We start from the raw sequence: 15,731 nt of genomic DNA, 5'->3' as shown, positions 1-15,731 counted from the left end.
AATCTTCTACAAGTGAGCAAGCTCATCATGACCAAGCTGGTAAGATACAGTTGTATTTATAAATACTTTTGTCTAATATATAGATAGATTTAACCAAGCCTAACAGCGAGGCTTCTGTTTAAAAACTAATTAATCAATATAATTTAAGGTATTATGCCACTTATTTTGAGGTTCTATTCAACTTCAGCTAAAGCGGCATTCACAGAAAAAAGCGGGACCTTAATTGCACAATATTCATTAAAGACAATCAAAACGTGAATAATTTTTCAACAACAACAACAGTTTTTCTTCAAGGAGGCGAATCTTATTTCAAACCTTGTTCCCTTTGTTGCAGTACAAGTATTTTAGCCGGCTTTGTGTTTGAAATAGCGAATACTAAATAAACATACCTCGAAGCAGGTCGTTCTCTTAAAGCTTTCTTTTTACAAGCGGAAACGACAACAGGAATTGATTGTAGATATGCTTTTTTTCTTGATTTATAACAATAACAATAACATTTATTATTTGTATTGCGCCTTTTCTATAAAATATTCAAAAGCGCATCACAATAGTAATTAATAACTAAATTTTACAAATTTTTCTATCAAAATCATAAAAAATATTTACATTAAATGAGTAAAAGATAATTACAAATAAAGATATAGAAGTATAGATATACTAAGATAACTGAAATGATTCCTGAAATAAAAATGTCTGAATTAAAGTCTTAAAAGATTCTAAGTTCGTTGCTTCGCGCGCGGACCTTGGCAGCTTATTCCATAGGAAAGGAGCAGCTACCTGGAAAGCTCTGTCTCCCAATGTTTTCTTGGTTTTCACACTTGGTCTTTCCAACAAACGACCATTGTCGTTGCGCCTCAAATGGTAGGACGAAGGCTGTCGAATACTAATTAAATCTGAAAGGTACTTAGGTGATAGGCCATGCAAAATTTTAAAAGTTATCAAGAGTATCTTATAATGTATCCTGGAGCGCACTGGTAACTAATGTAATTCTGCGAGTAGAGGTGTTATATGACAGAACTTGTGCGCACGATATATAAGTCTTGCACTCGCATTCATAACACGTCATAGTCTGATATTCCGGGATTCCATACAGAAGGCTATTACAATAATCCAATCTACTACTGATAAAAGCATAAACTAATTTCTCAGTTGATTAAAATAACCACCTAATTCCGATTAAAAAATCCATTTCAATTAAAAAAAAAGTTATTCGAATACTAATGACAACAATGCTAACTATTAAAATCCTATTTACAATTAATTCGCTTAAAAAAGAAGAAAAAAAAACTATTCATTCAAAACACTATTGACAATTCCTGTCGATTTAATTTAGCTTAGAAAGAGTTAATTTAACTAAGAAAAATTATGTAAATTTAAAAATCAAGTATTACTAAGAAAAAAAAACTATTAAAGATCTAGGCCTAAAATTATGAATACAGATGTAGACCGGCTACAGCGTGAGAGAAGTCTTCTGAGACCTCACGTGATTTGAATGGATATCTAGAACCTCTGACGCATCTGTGTACAGTTCTTAATATTGCAAATTTCTCAGTTCATTCTCTGGATAAATATTCCCTAATATGACGTGTATTGTATAAATAATAGAGAGCGTTGCTACAAGTCTTTGTAATGTGAGTTCCCATATCTAGATGCGTATCGAACCATGTGCCTAAATTGCGCGCAGAGGCTTTGGATTGAAACTTTTGAGAGCTGCTGACGAGTACCTATAATCAGGAACTCAGTCTTGTCATCATTGAGCATCAGCTGATCCTCCCTCATCCATGCTCGGACATCGAAGATGCACTTCTGCATGGCTGATACAGCTTCGACTTCACTGGAAGAGTCAGAGGGCTTAAATGACAAATACAACTGTGTATCGTCAGCATAAGTATGAACGGAGGGCAGATGGTGTTTTAGAATCTGGAACAGCTTACTCACGTAGATGGTAAATAAAAGCGGGCCCAGGCACGACCCTTGAGGAACGCCACACTTCAAATCAAACGGCTTTGAGAGAGCTCCGTTGATAGACACTTGCTGCGATCTGCCCTTAAGGTAACTCTCAAACCATGAAAGTACTTCCCCCCGCAATCGAATTGTTGACCTCAATCGTTCCAGAAGGATCTCATGTTCGACGGTGTGAATGCAGACCTTACGTCGAGAAGCACCAGCAGCGTAACTTGACCTTTATCCATCGCCATTAGGAGATCGTTCTTCACCTTGAGTAGTGCGGTCTCAGTGCTATGATGTTGGCGGTAAGCACTTTGCAATTCTGGAAACAAGCCATTGACTAGCATGTGCTCCTGTAATTGTACTGCAACCGCTTTCTCTCTGAGTTTGGACGTGAACTGTAAATTACTCACAGGCCGAAAGTTCTTGTTTATCAATTGAAGACCAGATTTTTTGAGCAGAGGATGTACTACTGCCCTTTTCCAGTCATCTGCAAAGTAGCCATGCTCTAGTGATACGTTCACCATCATACTAATCACTGGAAGTAACTCCTCTATGCAAACCAGCAAGATGGATGATGGAAGAGGGTCCAGAGTACATGTCTTCATAGAAGCCACAGACATCTTTCTTACAGCCTCTTCGGAGAGAGGCTGAAACTCTGATAGCGTGACAAGGTCATCACTACTCGATGAACCGTGAGGCGCCCGCTCAGTAACCGCAGGAGAGACCCTGTCACCATGCATCTAGCTTTGATCTAATAGCCACTATTTTATGGATGAAGTATTCACCCACCTCATTTGCAAGAACAGAGGCGTCAGTGTGAGGTGGGAGAGACTTGTCCGTTTGCAAATTTAGTAGGTTCTTGCTAGCCCGGAACAGCTTTGATTGGTCCGAACTGTTCTCGTCAATGAATTCCTTGTAATAAGTACATCTAACTTCATTCATCAAATGTATGACACAATTTCGCTTAGCTTTAAACACTACAAGATCTGCTTGGAGACCACTTGCCCTCCATCTTCTTTCGGCCTTCCTCCTGTCCCTACGAGCCTGAACTATGTCTTCATTGAACCATGGGGGCCTGGGTCGAGTGGAGACATGACGAGAACAAACGGGCACGTGATCATCTAATAGTGATCTTAAAGTAGTGTTATAACAGTCGAGAAGCATGTTCAAATCATTAGGCGGGTCTTGATATAGCTGAGAATTGCGGATATCTTCTTTCAGTTTAGTTATATCAATTGATTTGAGTTTCCTGTATTCAGCATGTTTAATTCTTAGCGGAGGCTTCGCCACACAGCTTACATATCACGGCAGCATGGTCAGAGAAATATCTCCCAGGAAGGGACTCACTCATATCGTCAGCCTGCCGTGTGATAATTAAGTCTAAGGTGTGGCCATGTATGTGCGTGGGTCGTTTGACATGCTGTACCAGACCCATAGAGTTCAACAGGTCCTTGAGCCGGATGGTGTCAGCGTCTGATGGAACGTCCATATGAATGTTAAAATCACCACATATTAACAGTAACTCATTACACATGACTAACGACTCGAGATAGACTGAGAATTCATGAAAGGAAACACTCGTAGTCACGGGTTGCTCCGCAGAGTATGTTGGCCTATACACGATGACAACACGCAGACGAACAGATCCAAACACCACAAGCCATTCCGACACTTCAAACGAAGATCGCTCGGCTGAAAACACTTTGTTTACATCCAGACCGTCCCGATATAATAGCGCAGTCCCGCCACTCCTACGATCAGCACGAGGACAGTGGTAGAGCTTCGAATAACCGGGAAGAGTGAACTCACTTAAAATCGCAGAGTCAAGATCATGGAGCCAGGACTCGCATATCGTAAACAACTCAGCCCTCAAATCACATACCAAGTCCACAAAAGCCGTTGATTTATTTCTTAATGATCTTGCATTCAAACTGCCAACTGGAATGCCCTGTTGTCCTGTTGTTCAAGAATTGGCGTGTTGAAATGCTTTGTTGTTGGCGCTCTCTTAACTGTATTAAGATTCGAGTGGTTGCTTGTTCTGGTGGACAATAGGACGCGACGACGTGTAACGGAACAATGAACGTGAATGGTTGATTGATCGCCCGTGGGACCGGGATTTAGTTTAAATACCAGGTCGCCTTGGAGTAGGCATTGGAATGTCGCGGTCGAATTGGAGTAATATGCACACCGGCATTTGCTTCGCTTGATCTTGATACGAGATGCACAACATTCCAGGTTATCACGGATGACAAAGCGGCTCTCCGACACAACACCAGATAACAATAGCTGTGGTCACACCACAGACTTTTTACCTAGGTAAACACGACTTGTTGACAGTTTACCCAGGGTAACTTGATTTTTTAAGTGTGACCGATTTTTTCCTAGGTAACTTACCTCGGAGAAATTTTAACCTCTGGGTCTTGGATATGTCTTGAAAACAATAGAGTTTACCTTGACAGCTACCCCAAAGCAATAGCTAGGGAAAAATGAAATACCGAGGTTGCTAGCCAATAGACGCTCATCGGCGAAGGTCTTGATGACAGAACCGGACATAGATCACGCTCTGAAATAAATTTTGGGAGCACGAGTCCTCTACGTCTTCGCCTTTCTTCACCTTGCACGTTGACTTAGCGAAAGAAATAACAGCGAGATAAAAGAAAAAAAACGTCTCTTTGATCAGCTAGATCCCTGCGCATTTTGCCTTCTTGGGAGGCGATATCAGTAGTGTGACCTTCCCAGAATTTTTACCTAGGTAAAACAAAACCCGAGATGAATTTACCTCGGGAGATTTTTGATGAATTTGCCCTAGGTAAATCGGTTTTACCTAGGTAAACGTCTCTAGTGTGACCACAGCTAATGGCTCATTAGCCCCATTGTCCTTCAAACTAGCTCTACTAGTTCGATATTACCCTAGATGGAACAAAAATGCAGGGCTTCCGGCTGGTTACCTCTCATCACAAGAAGTTCTGAATTTCATTTCGTCAAAATACTTGCAGAAAGTTGATCCATCAACACCAGAGGAGTTTAACGGGTTTGTTGAGTACATTGAAAGGGTGCGTAACGCTCTTATTGTGGATGTTACCAGTGGAAGTTTAATTGTCATGGTAGAATGTAGCTCTCTTGAGATCCTGGAAGGACTGTGGGAAGACTATAGCACAGGTTGTCTTAACGAAATGGCACAAAAATTCCTTGTGACAGAGGAACTTCTTAGAACGTTTGGTCTAGCTAAAATTAAAATCACGAGTACTATAAAAGAAGAGCAATACAGAGCTTGTCATAATTAAGCTTCTCTCGAAAATTGCAGGTATGTTGATGGGCCATCTTAATCAGAGTGAAATCATTGACTGAGAGTCTGCGGGATACTCATATTGATTGTAACTGCCACCTGAGGGAGAGAATTCACCAAAATTTACAAATGAAACTGCAACGGTGGTGAAATTTAGAATTTGCTCTTATTTGCCTATTTGGCTTGATGATACAGTAGATGATGATAACCAAACGTTGAATAATTATGATTTTAGAAAAATACAGTTCCTTTGAAATTTTTAAATGTTTTTATCATGTTATATCTGGAATCGGTTCAACAAGTTTTTAGCTATTTTAATTTCCATTCATTCATAAGACTTCGTTATCTTTTAGCCTAACATCTTATCTTTCTTGTTTGGCAGTAATAAACATTAATAAAATTAACCAGGTAGCCACGCCCACATCGCAAAAATGAAGCCTCCGCTCGTAGTTTACGTTTTATTTAGAGCGCAAAAAAGGGGGGGAGGGATCTGAATGCAGTAAAGGATTAACATTATAGCTTTCAGGCCCTGCGTTCAACTAAAAAACAAGAACAAGCAAGGTAAGGCTCTCTCTAAGCCCGTCGCAATACCTGACGAGTCGAGATCAACTTCCTGGACCGACACAAATCTTCGGTTGAGTGACAAACAGTCTTAAAACCGATTTCTTTACATCGTGCTAATGACATTCTCGTAGGTCAAATTTAAAGTCCCTCTTAGGCGTGGCTCGACAGATAATTATGGCAATCTAAGTCTTCAGAAGCAGTCCGAATGGAGTAAGGGTTTCTCGTGGAGGATTTAAAAACCACGGAATTGTATTTTTATTTGTTTCGAGTTAAGATCTACACACCTGTGCTCTATCCTTTGTTGCAAACTATGATAGATCAAGGACCGCGCGCGTTATGATTTTAACGTTCTCAAAATTCAGCTTCGCGAGCGTCCCTCGCGCTTTCGGCGCTCACGCAGTCGTCTTGTGGCAAGTCTATACTGAACTGAACTAACCAACTTCATTAACGTTTCGCACGCTTTCAGATGGCTACACGTGGCCTATATTTAGGACACCTAATTGTTAAAGTCTAAAGTATAAGATTACATTCGGTTTAATATTTACAATAGAAATGACAATTACAATTTTTGCCTTACTTATAGGAAACAAAGACTTTATAACTCATTCTCTCCTGGTAAAGGATTAAATAAAATGCATTAAAAAACATACAAGTCCGTCCAAATACTTGAAAATAAAGCGGGAAGCGAATCGAGTAAAGCAAGTGGTTGAGCCCGCATTGCAATGGACAGCTGTGTTGATGAGCCGCACGAAAGCGAGGCAGAAGCTGGGAATGTTGAATGAATGAATGAATGAATGTTTTTACGCGAGCATTCACCCGTCAAAATTTTGACCATTCGGAAACTAGACTGGTCCTGGAGCGCGACCAAAGCGTGACGAAACTAAAAACAATGCCTTTAAATTTTATTCTTGAAGGTTTGTCTTAGACAAACACAAGAAACGTCAACTTTTTTAGTAGCCTCTAAACTGATTAACTTTTCGCCAAGACAAACCATTGCACTCCCCTCAAAGAGTCTCCCCTTTTGCCTCACCCACAGTCTGTACGCGCGGACGGTGTTACGCTGACTTCATAACCAGATGTTCTGGCATCCATAGGTTTCAAATTTCTATTCCAATGGGGCTGCGCTTCGAGGAGGCCACATCAACTTTTTAATACCTAAAAGTGCCTTTTACCACGGTCAGTTTTACGTAAAGAGTGTACATTCACCTGCAGATCAGGCATGAAACACGCCAAAAACTACTGTCTTTAGGCTATTTTATCTGAAGGAGTGCTACACCACCATGTAGTACAAAACTCAATACATGTGGTAATAAAATGCCAAGTCATATCTTCAGTTAATAAAACATTGTACTTCAGGTAATTTGAATTTTTAAGTATCTAAAAAATTTTGTCTTTGATGGCATAAGCCAGCATACCAGAGAACCGCAATAACAGGTTTTAATCCATCGTAGATCGAGCTTTATTTTCGTGGACTGAAGATTGATACCTCCCTCACTTACTCCGTAAGATCAAAATGAGTGAAACTCCCCTGTTTCTTAAGCTTAGGGTAACTTTAGGTGTGCAAATCTCTGAAATTGGCGTGCGACGGAAAAAACGTCGTTGAATAAGAATTCATGCTTCTCGGATTAACCACGCTCGCTTCCCGCCCGCCCGCCCCCCCCCCCCCCCCCCCCCTCCATCGGCAACAATAAAAAAACTAATGAACTAAATTGGCTGTTATTATTTTCCAATTGTAGATTCTTTGTACCCAACGGATGCCATAGAAAAGGTTCGTCAGCTCTACAGAACACGTGAACAACGCCTCTTACCCGTCTCTTGGTTAGAAGATTCTAGCTTTCATATGAATGATATTTTTACGAGATTAAAGATCGTTGGAAAAGAAAAAACCAAAGGAGTACTTACTCATGATATAACCAATATGTCTGCAGTCTTTAAAGCGCGCCGCGACTGCCAAAGGCCGAGAACAGTCTTGATCGAGGGAGGTTCTGGTATGGGAAAAACCACGTACTGTCAAAAACTGGCGTATGACTGGGCAGCTAAGCAAGACGAATTGAACCCGTCCTTTCCAAAGATTGAAGTGCTTCTACTTCTCAAATGTCTCGAAATGAAGTCTGACATCTGGGAAGCTATTGATGATCAAGTTCTCCCCGAGAAAATGGATAATGAAACTAAGGAATGCTTCTTTAAATTCATTCGTGAAAATCAGTCCAAGGTTCTGTTAGTGCTAGATGGACTAGACGAAGCGGATCCTAGAAACCACAAAATGTTTTATAACCTTCTTGAAGGTAAAGAACTCGCAAGTTGTTACATTGTTCTCACGTCTCTTCATGAGGCTGGAAGGAATGCAAGGCGGTACTGTGACATTCTTTGGGAGATTGTAGGATTTACCCGAAAGGATACAGAAAGCTTTATTCATAAATACTTTAAAAACGTCAACAAAGAGCATTTGGCCATGAAGCTTATGGAAATGGTATGGGCTGATCCCTGGTTAATTGAGTCTGAAAAACCTCAAAATCTGCCCGATTTGACAACAAATCCGTTAAACACTGCTTTGCTTTGTGTTATCTGGGAGGATTTAAAGGGCGTGTTCCCAACGAGCAGAACTGAATTGTACACTGAGATTGTTCTTCTTGTTTTGGAAAGATATGAACAAAAGCAAGGACTATCGAGCGACAGTAAAGACCTCTTGTCCGTCTACAATAAAGACTTGATATATCTCGGAAGAATGGCGTTCGAGTCTCTTCAAAACGGAGGGTTGTGTTTTGAAGAACATCAATCAGGCGGTGGCTGCATCGTCTTATCCAAGATGGGATTCCTTTCACTTCAGCCTGCTGGCAGTAAGAGGAGAGTTCGTGCGCGTTACGCATTTCCTCATAAGAGCTTTCAAGAATTCTTTTCTGGTTTCTTTCTTGCTGGAAAACTTATTGAAGGAAAAATGAGCTGCGAGTCAGTGGTGACTGATCAAAGATATGAGAGCGAACTATATCAAGTATTTGTATTCTTGATAGGAATATTGGTGTCAAAAAGTAAGAAAACTGCAGAATCTCTCGTTAAAAGCGTGGCTGCAAATATCACTTTCACAAGTCTTAAGTTAGACACAGACGCAGCTAATGACGTTTCAAAACGTGTATTATTTGCTGTAAGAAGTCTATCTGAGAACGCAAGTTTACTTCAAACCTTATGGGAGCACCTTAACTTTACTCAGTTAAAGCTGAGGGAGAGCCAGGTTAACGATTCTGGTGTTGCGTCTCTTTCCCAGATTCTTGCAGTCTACTCCTCCTTAACTAATTTGGATTTGAGTAAAAACTCCATTGATGCTTCTGGTGCCGCATCTCTTTCCCACGGTCTTGCAGTCAACTCCTGCTTAACTGAGCTTGATTTGAGTGGGAACCGTATTCATGGTTCTGGTGCTGCATCTCTTTCCCAGGCTCTTGCAGTCAACTCCTCCTTAACTAATTTGAATTTGAGTACCAACTCAATTAAATGTCGTGGTGCTGCATCTCTTTCCCAGGCTCTTGCAGTCAACTCCTCCTTAACTAATCTGAATTTGGAATTAAACAGTGTTGGTGATTCTGGTGCTGCATCTCTTTCCCAGGCTCTTGCAGTCAACTCCTCCTTAACTAATTTGAATTTGAGAACCAACTCAATTAAATGTCCTGGTGCTGCATCTCTTTCCCAGGCTCTTGCAGTCAACTCCTCCTTAACTAAACTGGATTTGAGTTGGAACAGTATTGGTGATTCTGGTGCTGCATCTCTTTCCCAGGCTCTTGCAGTCAACTCCTCCTTAACTAATCTGGATTTAAGATCGAACAACATTGGTGATTCTGGTGCTGCATCTCTTTCCCAGGGTCTTGCAGTCAACTCCTCCTTAACTAATTTGGATTTGAGTTGTAACAGCATTGATGATTCTGGTTCTGCATCTCTTTTCCTGGCTCTTGCAGTCAACTCCTTCTTAACTAAGCTGGATTTGAGTTGGAACAGTATTGGTAACTCTGGTGCTGCACCTATTTCCCAGGGTCTTGCAGTCAACTCTTCCTTAACTGAGCTTGATTTGAGTATTAACCAAATTGGTGACTCTGGTGCTGCATCTGTTTCCCAGGGTCTTGCAAGCAACTCCTCCTTAACTAAGCTGGATTTAAGTTGGAACAGAATTGGTGAATCTGGTGCTGCATCTATTTCCCAGGGTCTTGCAGGCATTTCCTCCTTAACTAAGCTGGATTTGAGTGGGAACTGCGTTGGTGATTCTGGTGCTGCATCTCTTTCCCAGGGTCTTGCAGTCAACTCCTCCTTAACTAAGCTGGATTTGAGTTGGAACAGCATTGGTGATTCTGGTGCTGCATCTATTTCCCAGGGTCTTGCAGTCAACTCCTCCTTAACTAAGCTGGATTTGAGTCGGAACAGCATTGGTGATTCTGGTGCTGCATGTCTTTCCCAGGCTCTTGCAGGCAACTCCTCCTTAACTAAGCTGGATTTGAGTGGGAACCGCATTGGTGATTCTGGTGCTGCATCTCTTTCCCAGGGTCTTGCAGTCAACTCCTCCTTAACTAAGCTGGATTTGAGTCGGAACAGCATTGGTGATTCTGGTGCTGCATGTCTTTCCCAGGGTCTTGCAGTCAACTCCTCCTTAACTAAGCTGGATTTGAGTGGGAACAGCATTGGTGATTCTGGTGCTGCATCTCTTTCCCAGGGTCTTGCAGTCAACTCCTCCTTAACTAAGCTGAATTTGAGAGTGAGCAGCATTGGTGATACTGGTGCTGCATCTCTTTCCCAGGCTCTTGCAGTCAACTCCTCTTTAACTAATTTGGATTTGAGTGGGAATCATATTGGTGATTCTGGTGCTGCTTCTCTTTCTAAGGCTCTTGCAGTCAACTCCTCCTTAACTAAGCTGGATTTGAGTCGGAACCGCATTGGTGATTCTGGTGCTGCAGCTCTTTCCCAGGCTCTCGCAGTCAAGTCCTCCTTAACTAAGCTGGATTTGAGTGAGAACAGTATTAGTGATTCTGGTGCTGCTGAATTGCCCAATGTGTATACGGTAAATACAACTGCTGAACTATGTTTTGCTTGAGCATGATTATGATGATAAATTGACGATCAGGATGATTATAATAATGATGCGGAGGAGGAGGAAGATAAAGAAAAGTATGTAAATAAGTAACGTTAAAATGAGGAACATTGTAATGATAATTGTTCTTGTATTTACGAGAATAATAATTGTAAGTGAAGGACAATCAAACGGATCGTCTTTGGAGAACTCGTTTTGAATCCCCAATAGAACCTTTTGTAATTTGTACTCTAACTGCACTGATATTGTTATGTTACATTTATCATAACATTGAAAGCAAAGTTACTCAACTCTGATTTGTTAGCGTTGACGCCATTTTTTCCCTCAATTTTAGCAATGAACAAGACGCAATAGTTCAATGATACAAGCATTTAAATTTCTCGCATCTGATCGCCTAGTAAGTGGTTAGTTCATGCCGTAAGTTTGCTTAGCGAGGTTTTGAATGAAAGTTGCAAAAGTGTCAGTGCAGAATTTCATAGAAGAGAGCTGGAAGTTATTTGATCTAAAGGCTAAAAAGAGATATCCTGTTTTGAGCGTCTTACGCTAACAGAACAAGATTATTCGTTTATTTGCGTATTTTTTGTTTAAACCAATAGGAAACGGAGAAATATTTTAAAATACAAAAAAAAGTTTCAATTTTGCTCAGCCTCAAAAGATGACCACACTTTTCAAGTTTTATTTTACAATAACAGTCGAACGTCAATCAAGCAGTCACTCTTATTTCAAGGAAGGCCAATTGGCCTCTTAATTGAGGTCTAGCTTTCAGTGATAAATTATTTATTGACGCTTTTGATGACTAGCCGCTAGGTCGAGGAAGGCTGTTTGATATAGTTTCGACTGTAACTTACATGTAGCGTGTCTTTATGTGATCCCTCACTTAGTACCAACTGCTCTTACACCCACACGTGTTAATTAAAACTATTGTTTTATTTGTAATCGTTGTTGCTGTTGGTTTTCGTATTCAGCTGATAGTATTTGTGTCCTTATCTCTGCCCAGGTGCCAAAAAGACTGACGTCGTTGTAAATGAGAAGTAGCAATGTCACTCCCAACAACTATGTCCAGCTAATGTGGGCTGTCTATGTCTCGTATTGAGCCGGGTGTCTGGGTATTTTAATCCATTAACTCTATTTATTTCGGTCAATTACAAACTCTAAAAGTGATTCTGAGTCCTGCATAAGTTATCAGAAATACGAGCGTTAGTGCCAGGTCTCTATCAAATGACAAAGCTTGCACATTTTCGACCCGCGATCACACCCAAACATGAGAAATTATCACTTGCGGTTGCTCCAAAGCCAACGTGAAAAGGGTACTTAAATGGGAAAACCGAAAAGTTTCCTTTGGAAAATCGAATGTTCCTCCCGTTTTGTCAAGTTAGGAAGTTCTAGAAAAAAAGGGTTGTGTCCGTCTTATTAGGTAACGCGATTTCTATGCCCTTTTTAGTCGATCTCTCCAGCTGATTTGAATGTACTTTTAAGCTGGTCCTTCATCCGCAAGCTCAAATTTAATTATTGTTCAATGTACGTTGCGCCCAAGAATTTCGATGAGGCGGAAGATTTGTGTAAACGTACGTTAGGACCCCTGATCTGCCTGATCGCAGATTAATTCCGCAGGTCACACGAATTACCCAATTGTTTTCTCCCTTCGCGGCGCACTAAAAAAATCCCTTAGCTTATGATAGCTCAGAATCAATGTCACTACAAAGAAAGGTGGCTAGCCCTTTATAGCATGATTTACTGAACCGATGCTACACCACATGTTTCTTTATGGGCGGCCGTTACAACCAAATATACAGTCATGTCAAATAACACAGAGAAAACGCAAATGGTCTAGTCACTATGACGAATTACAAAATGGTTCAAATAACAAAGAAATGATCATTCTTAGAATAAAATAATCTGGTTGTTTTGTGTGAAATGGTTCACCTAAACTACAAACGATTTGGTCAGAAGAGAAGCTGTTCACAGGTGTATGTTAAAACGATACCGTCAAACAAGAATCGGTTTGTTTAAATTATAATCCATCAATATACCATATGCGAAATGATCGAGCTTGATAACGAACGGTCGGCTGCCCTTTTTGTGTAATGGTTTGAGTAAAGTAAGAATTCACCCAAACATTTACAAATGGTTTAAGTCATACGCAATTAGTTCAATGTAAAGTCGAATTATTTAATCCAGAGACAAATGGTTTAAGGCATACGCAAATGGTTCAATGCCATGTCGAATGATGTAATCGAAACTGACGTGGAGATACGACGAAACAAATAGTGCTGCGTGAAATAAAATGGTTTCGCATGACATACAATAGTTGGCGCAGAAACCACCAAAAATACAAGAGTGAAATGGAGAAGTCAAGACTGGAGTAGTCTAGTCTATGTAGGGTCTGGCTTTATGTTCCATATTTATGGGCCATATATAGGAATGTTTTTGTTGTTTTGGTTTTGGGTCCGGGGGACCCATTGGACTGGTCTCTGTATCTCAAAACCACAACATGTTTCACCCAGCTGCAGAGGCATCATTGTTTCAATGCCCTTGGAGATTAATTTCAACTTTTATTCGTGCATGTTTTGACTTTTTGGGGCAAAAAACAAGGGGGCAGGTCCCGGGGGGTACTTCCTTATAAGAGGCTAATGGGTCTAATGGGGATGTGCCGCTGGTTGGGGTCGCATTTTCACGACTGGATTGACTATAATAAGGTCGCATTTTCAATAGAGTTACTAGAACCGACGTACCAGAATGTTTGTAAAGTGGTCTTCATTCAGTTTAAAAAATGGGTCAATTCAGAAAAATAGAAAGGGCCTAAGTTGGTATCGCGCGAAAGTTACATATTTGCCCAAAAGGGACCAAGATGGGGTCTATAATTGGTCACAGAATAGACTATAATGGGGTAGGGGCTCTGAGAAGCCAGCGGCACATACCCAGTAAAAATTTCGCCAAGTAACCGCTCGGGCCCCCGGCCCCTCCCCATGTAGGGCCCTGTAAGCAGAAAAGAGAAAATAAATGTTAAGGTCAGATAATCGTGTATCTGTTGTTGGTCTAGACATTTTTTGTTTCAAAATCTTGATTCGTTTTGGGGGTTTATTTTTAGATAAGGGAGCGTCAGATGGGGAGGAGGGGAGTATTTTATTAAATTTCATGAAAGTATATTAGTGCAGAGTATAACGAGCATTAATTGAAATTGAATGTAACAGCTGTAAATTGTAAACATCGATCTCATACACACGACTTTAGATGAAGTGCGCAGTGAACCTCAGCACGATCTATAGCTAAAATATGCGGGGGAGGGGGGGGGGAATCACATTCATAAAATGTAACATTTATGGGGGGCAAGAGAGAATAAGGTGGGGTCATTTCTAAAAAGCTAGGATAAATTTGGGCGGGGGGGAAGGTTTAAAAGTATTCTCAGCTTGTCTAAAATGGCTAACCACAATCCCCCCCCCCCCCCCCTTCGCAGCAAATGAACGACCATCCCTCAGATAGATAGATAGATAGATAGATAGATAGATAGATAGATAGATAGATAGATAGATAGATAGATAGATAGATAGATAGATAGATAGATAGATAGATAGCTGGCTAGATAGATAGATAGCTATCTAGATAGCTAGCTAGCTAGATAGATAGATAGATAGATAGATAGACAGACAGACAGACAGACGGACAGACAGACAGATAGATGAACAACCATCCCTCAGGGAGATAGATAGATAGATAGATAGATAGATAGATAGATAGATAGATAGATAGATAGCTAGCTAGCTAGCTAGATAGATAGATAGATAGGTAGATAGGTAGATAGGTAGATAGGTAGATAGGTAGATAGGTAGATAGGTAGATAGGTAGATAGGTAGATAGGTAGATAGATAGATAGATAGATAGATAGATAGATAGATAGATAGATAGATAGATAGATAGATAGATAGATAGATAGATAGACAGACAGATATCTTTATTAAAAGATATTTTCTCTTGGTATAGCTCTGGCCCTGAGGAAGGCCAATTTTGTTTTAGCCGAAATATTGGCCTATATAAAACAGCACTTTGCCGTAGTGCCAGCCCTGCATTCAGTTTTGTTATGTCTTTATTTATACACGGTATTTCCATCAGTATTTAAAACTGTCTATCTTCCTAACTACTACCAAAAAAAGATACAAAATATAAAAAATAAAAACTGCTTTTCATGGAGGCCGTGTTCATTTGAACAAAACACATCGTCTTTAAAATTTGCATGAAGGGTAGTCTGTGAAGGTGCAAGAAAGGACATACATTCAGGAAATTGACGGCAAAGCTTACCAGATTTGCAGCTTGTTATGAATTAAACGTGAAATCGTGAATGAGACGAATCGGGATCCGGGCATAGCCGCGTAGTAGTATTCTCAACATATATATTTTCGTGACATTTATAGATAAAAAACATTACGTCCGACCCCACGTAGACTAGGCAACTCTAGTCTTTACTTGTCTATATTTCACTCTTGTATTTTTGGTGGTTTCGGCGCCAACTATTGTATGTCATGCGAAACCATTTTATTTTCATTCGACATCACATTGATACGGTGGCCCATAAGGGACATACAAAACAAGCTATTTACTTTGGGAAATTTGAATGGTAAAACTTATTATTTCAGGTTTGGGGTTTTATTTTCATACCTATAATTTTTTTCCTTTGTTAAAGCCCAAGTTTTTTTTTTTATTTTAAAACATTTTTTAAAACTCAGATTTTTTCAAAACTCACGGGTTTTTTTAAACTCAAATTTTTTTCAAATCTCAGAGTTTTTTTTAAAAAACTCAGATTTTTTCTCAAACTGAGGCTTTTTTTTGAAAACCAAGTTTTTTATTGTCTTGAAAAATTCGCATGTCATGCATATA

General features: G+C 40.1%; 1 protein-coding gene and 1 pseudogene across 1 annotated transcript; one reads left to right on the top strand and one right to left on the bottom strand.

Moving 5' to 3' along the window:
* Positions 1–2,679: 2,679 nt before the first annotated feature.
* Positions 2,680–3,485, bottom strand: LOC140925929 (uncharacterized; annotated as a pseudogene).
* Positions 3,486–4,026: 541 nt separating this feature from the next.
* Positions 4,027–11,758, top strand: LOC140925928 (uncharacterized). The gene is made up of 3 exons (XM_073375757.1): positions 4,027–4,032; positions 4,947–5,193; positions 7,537–11,758. Exons 1-3 carry the CDS (start codon positions 4,027–4,029, stop codon positions 10,863–10,865), a joined length of 3,582 nt encoding a protein of 1,193 aa, XP_073231858.1. The 3' UTR covers positions 10,866–11,758.
* Positions 11,759–15,731: the final 3,973 nt, after the last annotated feature.

Source organism: Porites lutea, chromosome 2 (genome assembly GCF_958299795.1).
Source record: "Porites lutea chromosome 2, jaPorLute2.1, whole genome shotgun sequence".
NCBI classification, from domain to species: Eukaryota; Metazoa; Cnidaria; class Anthozoa; order Scleractinia; family Poritidae; genus Porites; species Porites lutea.
This window is presented reverse-complemented; position numbering and strand designations above follow the sequence as displayed.

Coding starts and splice junctions, on each gene's coding strand:
- LOC140925928 (XM_073375757.1), top strand. Junction 5,194..7,536: donor AGCTAAAATTAAAATCACGA/GTACTATAAAAG, acceptor TTCCAATTGTAG/ATTCTTTGTACCCAACGGAT.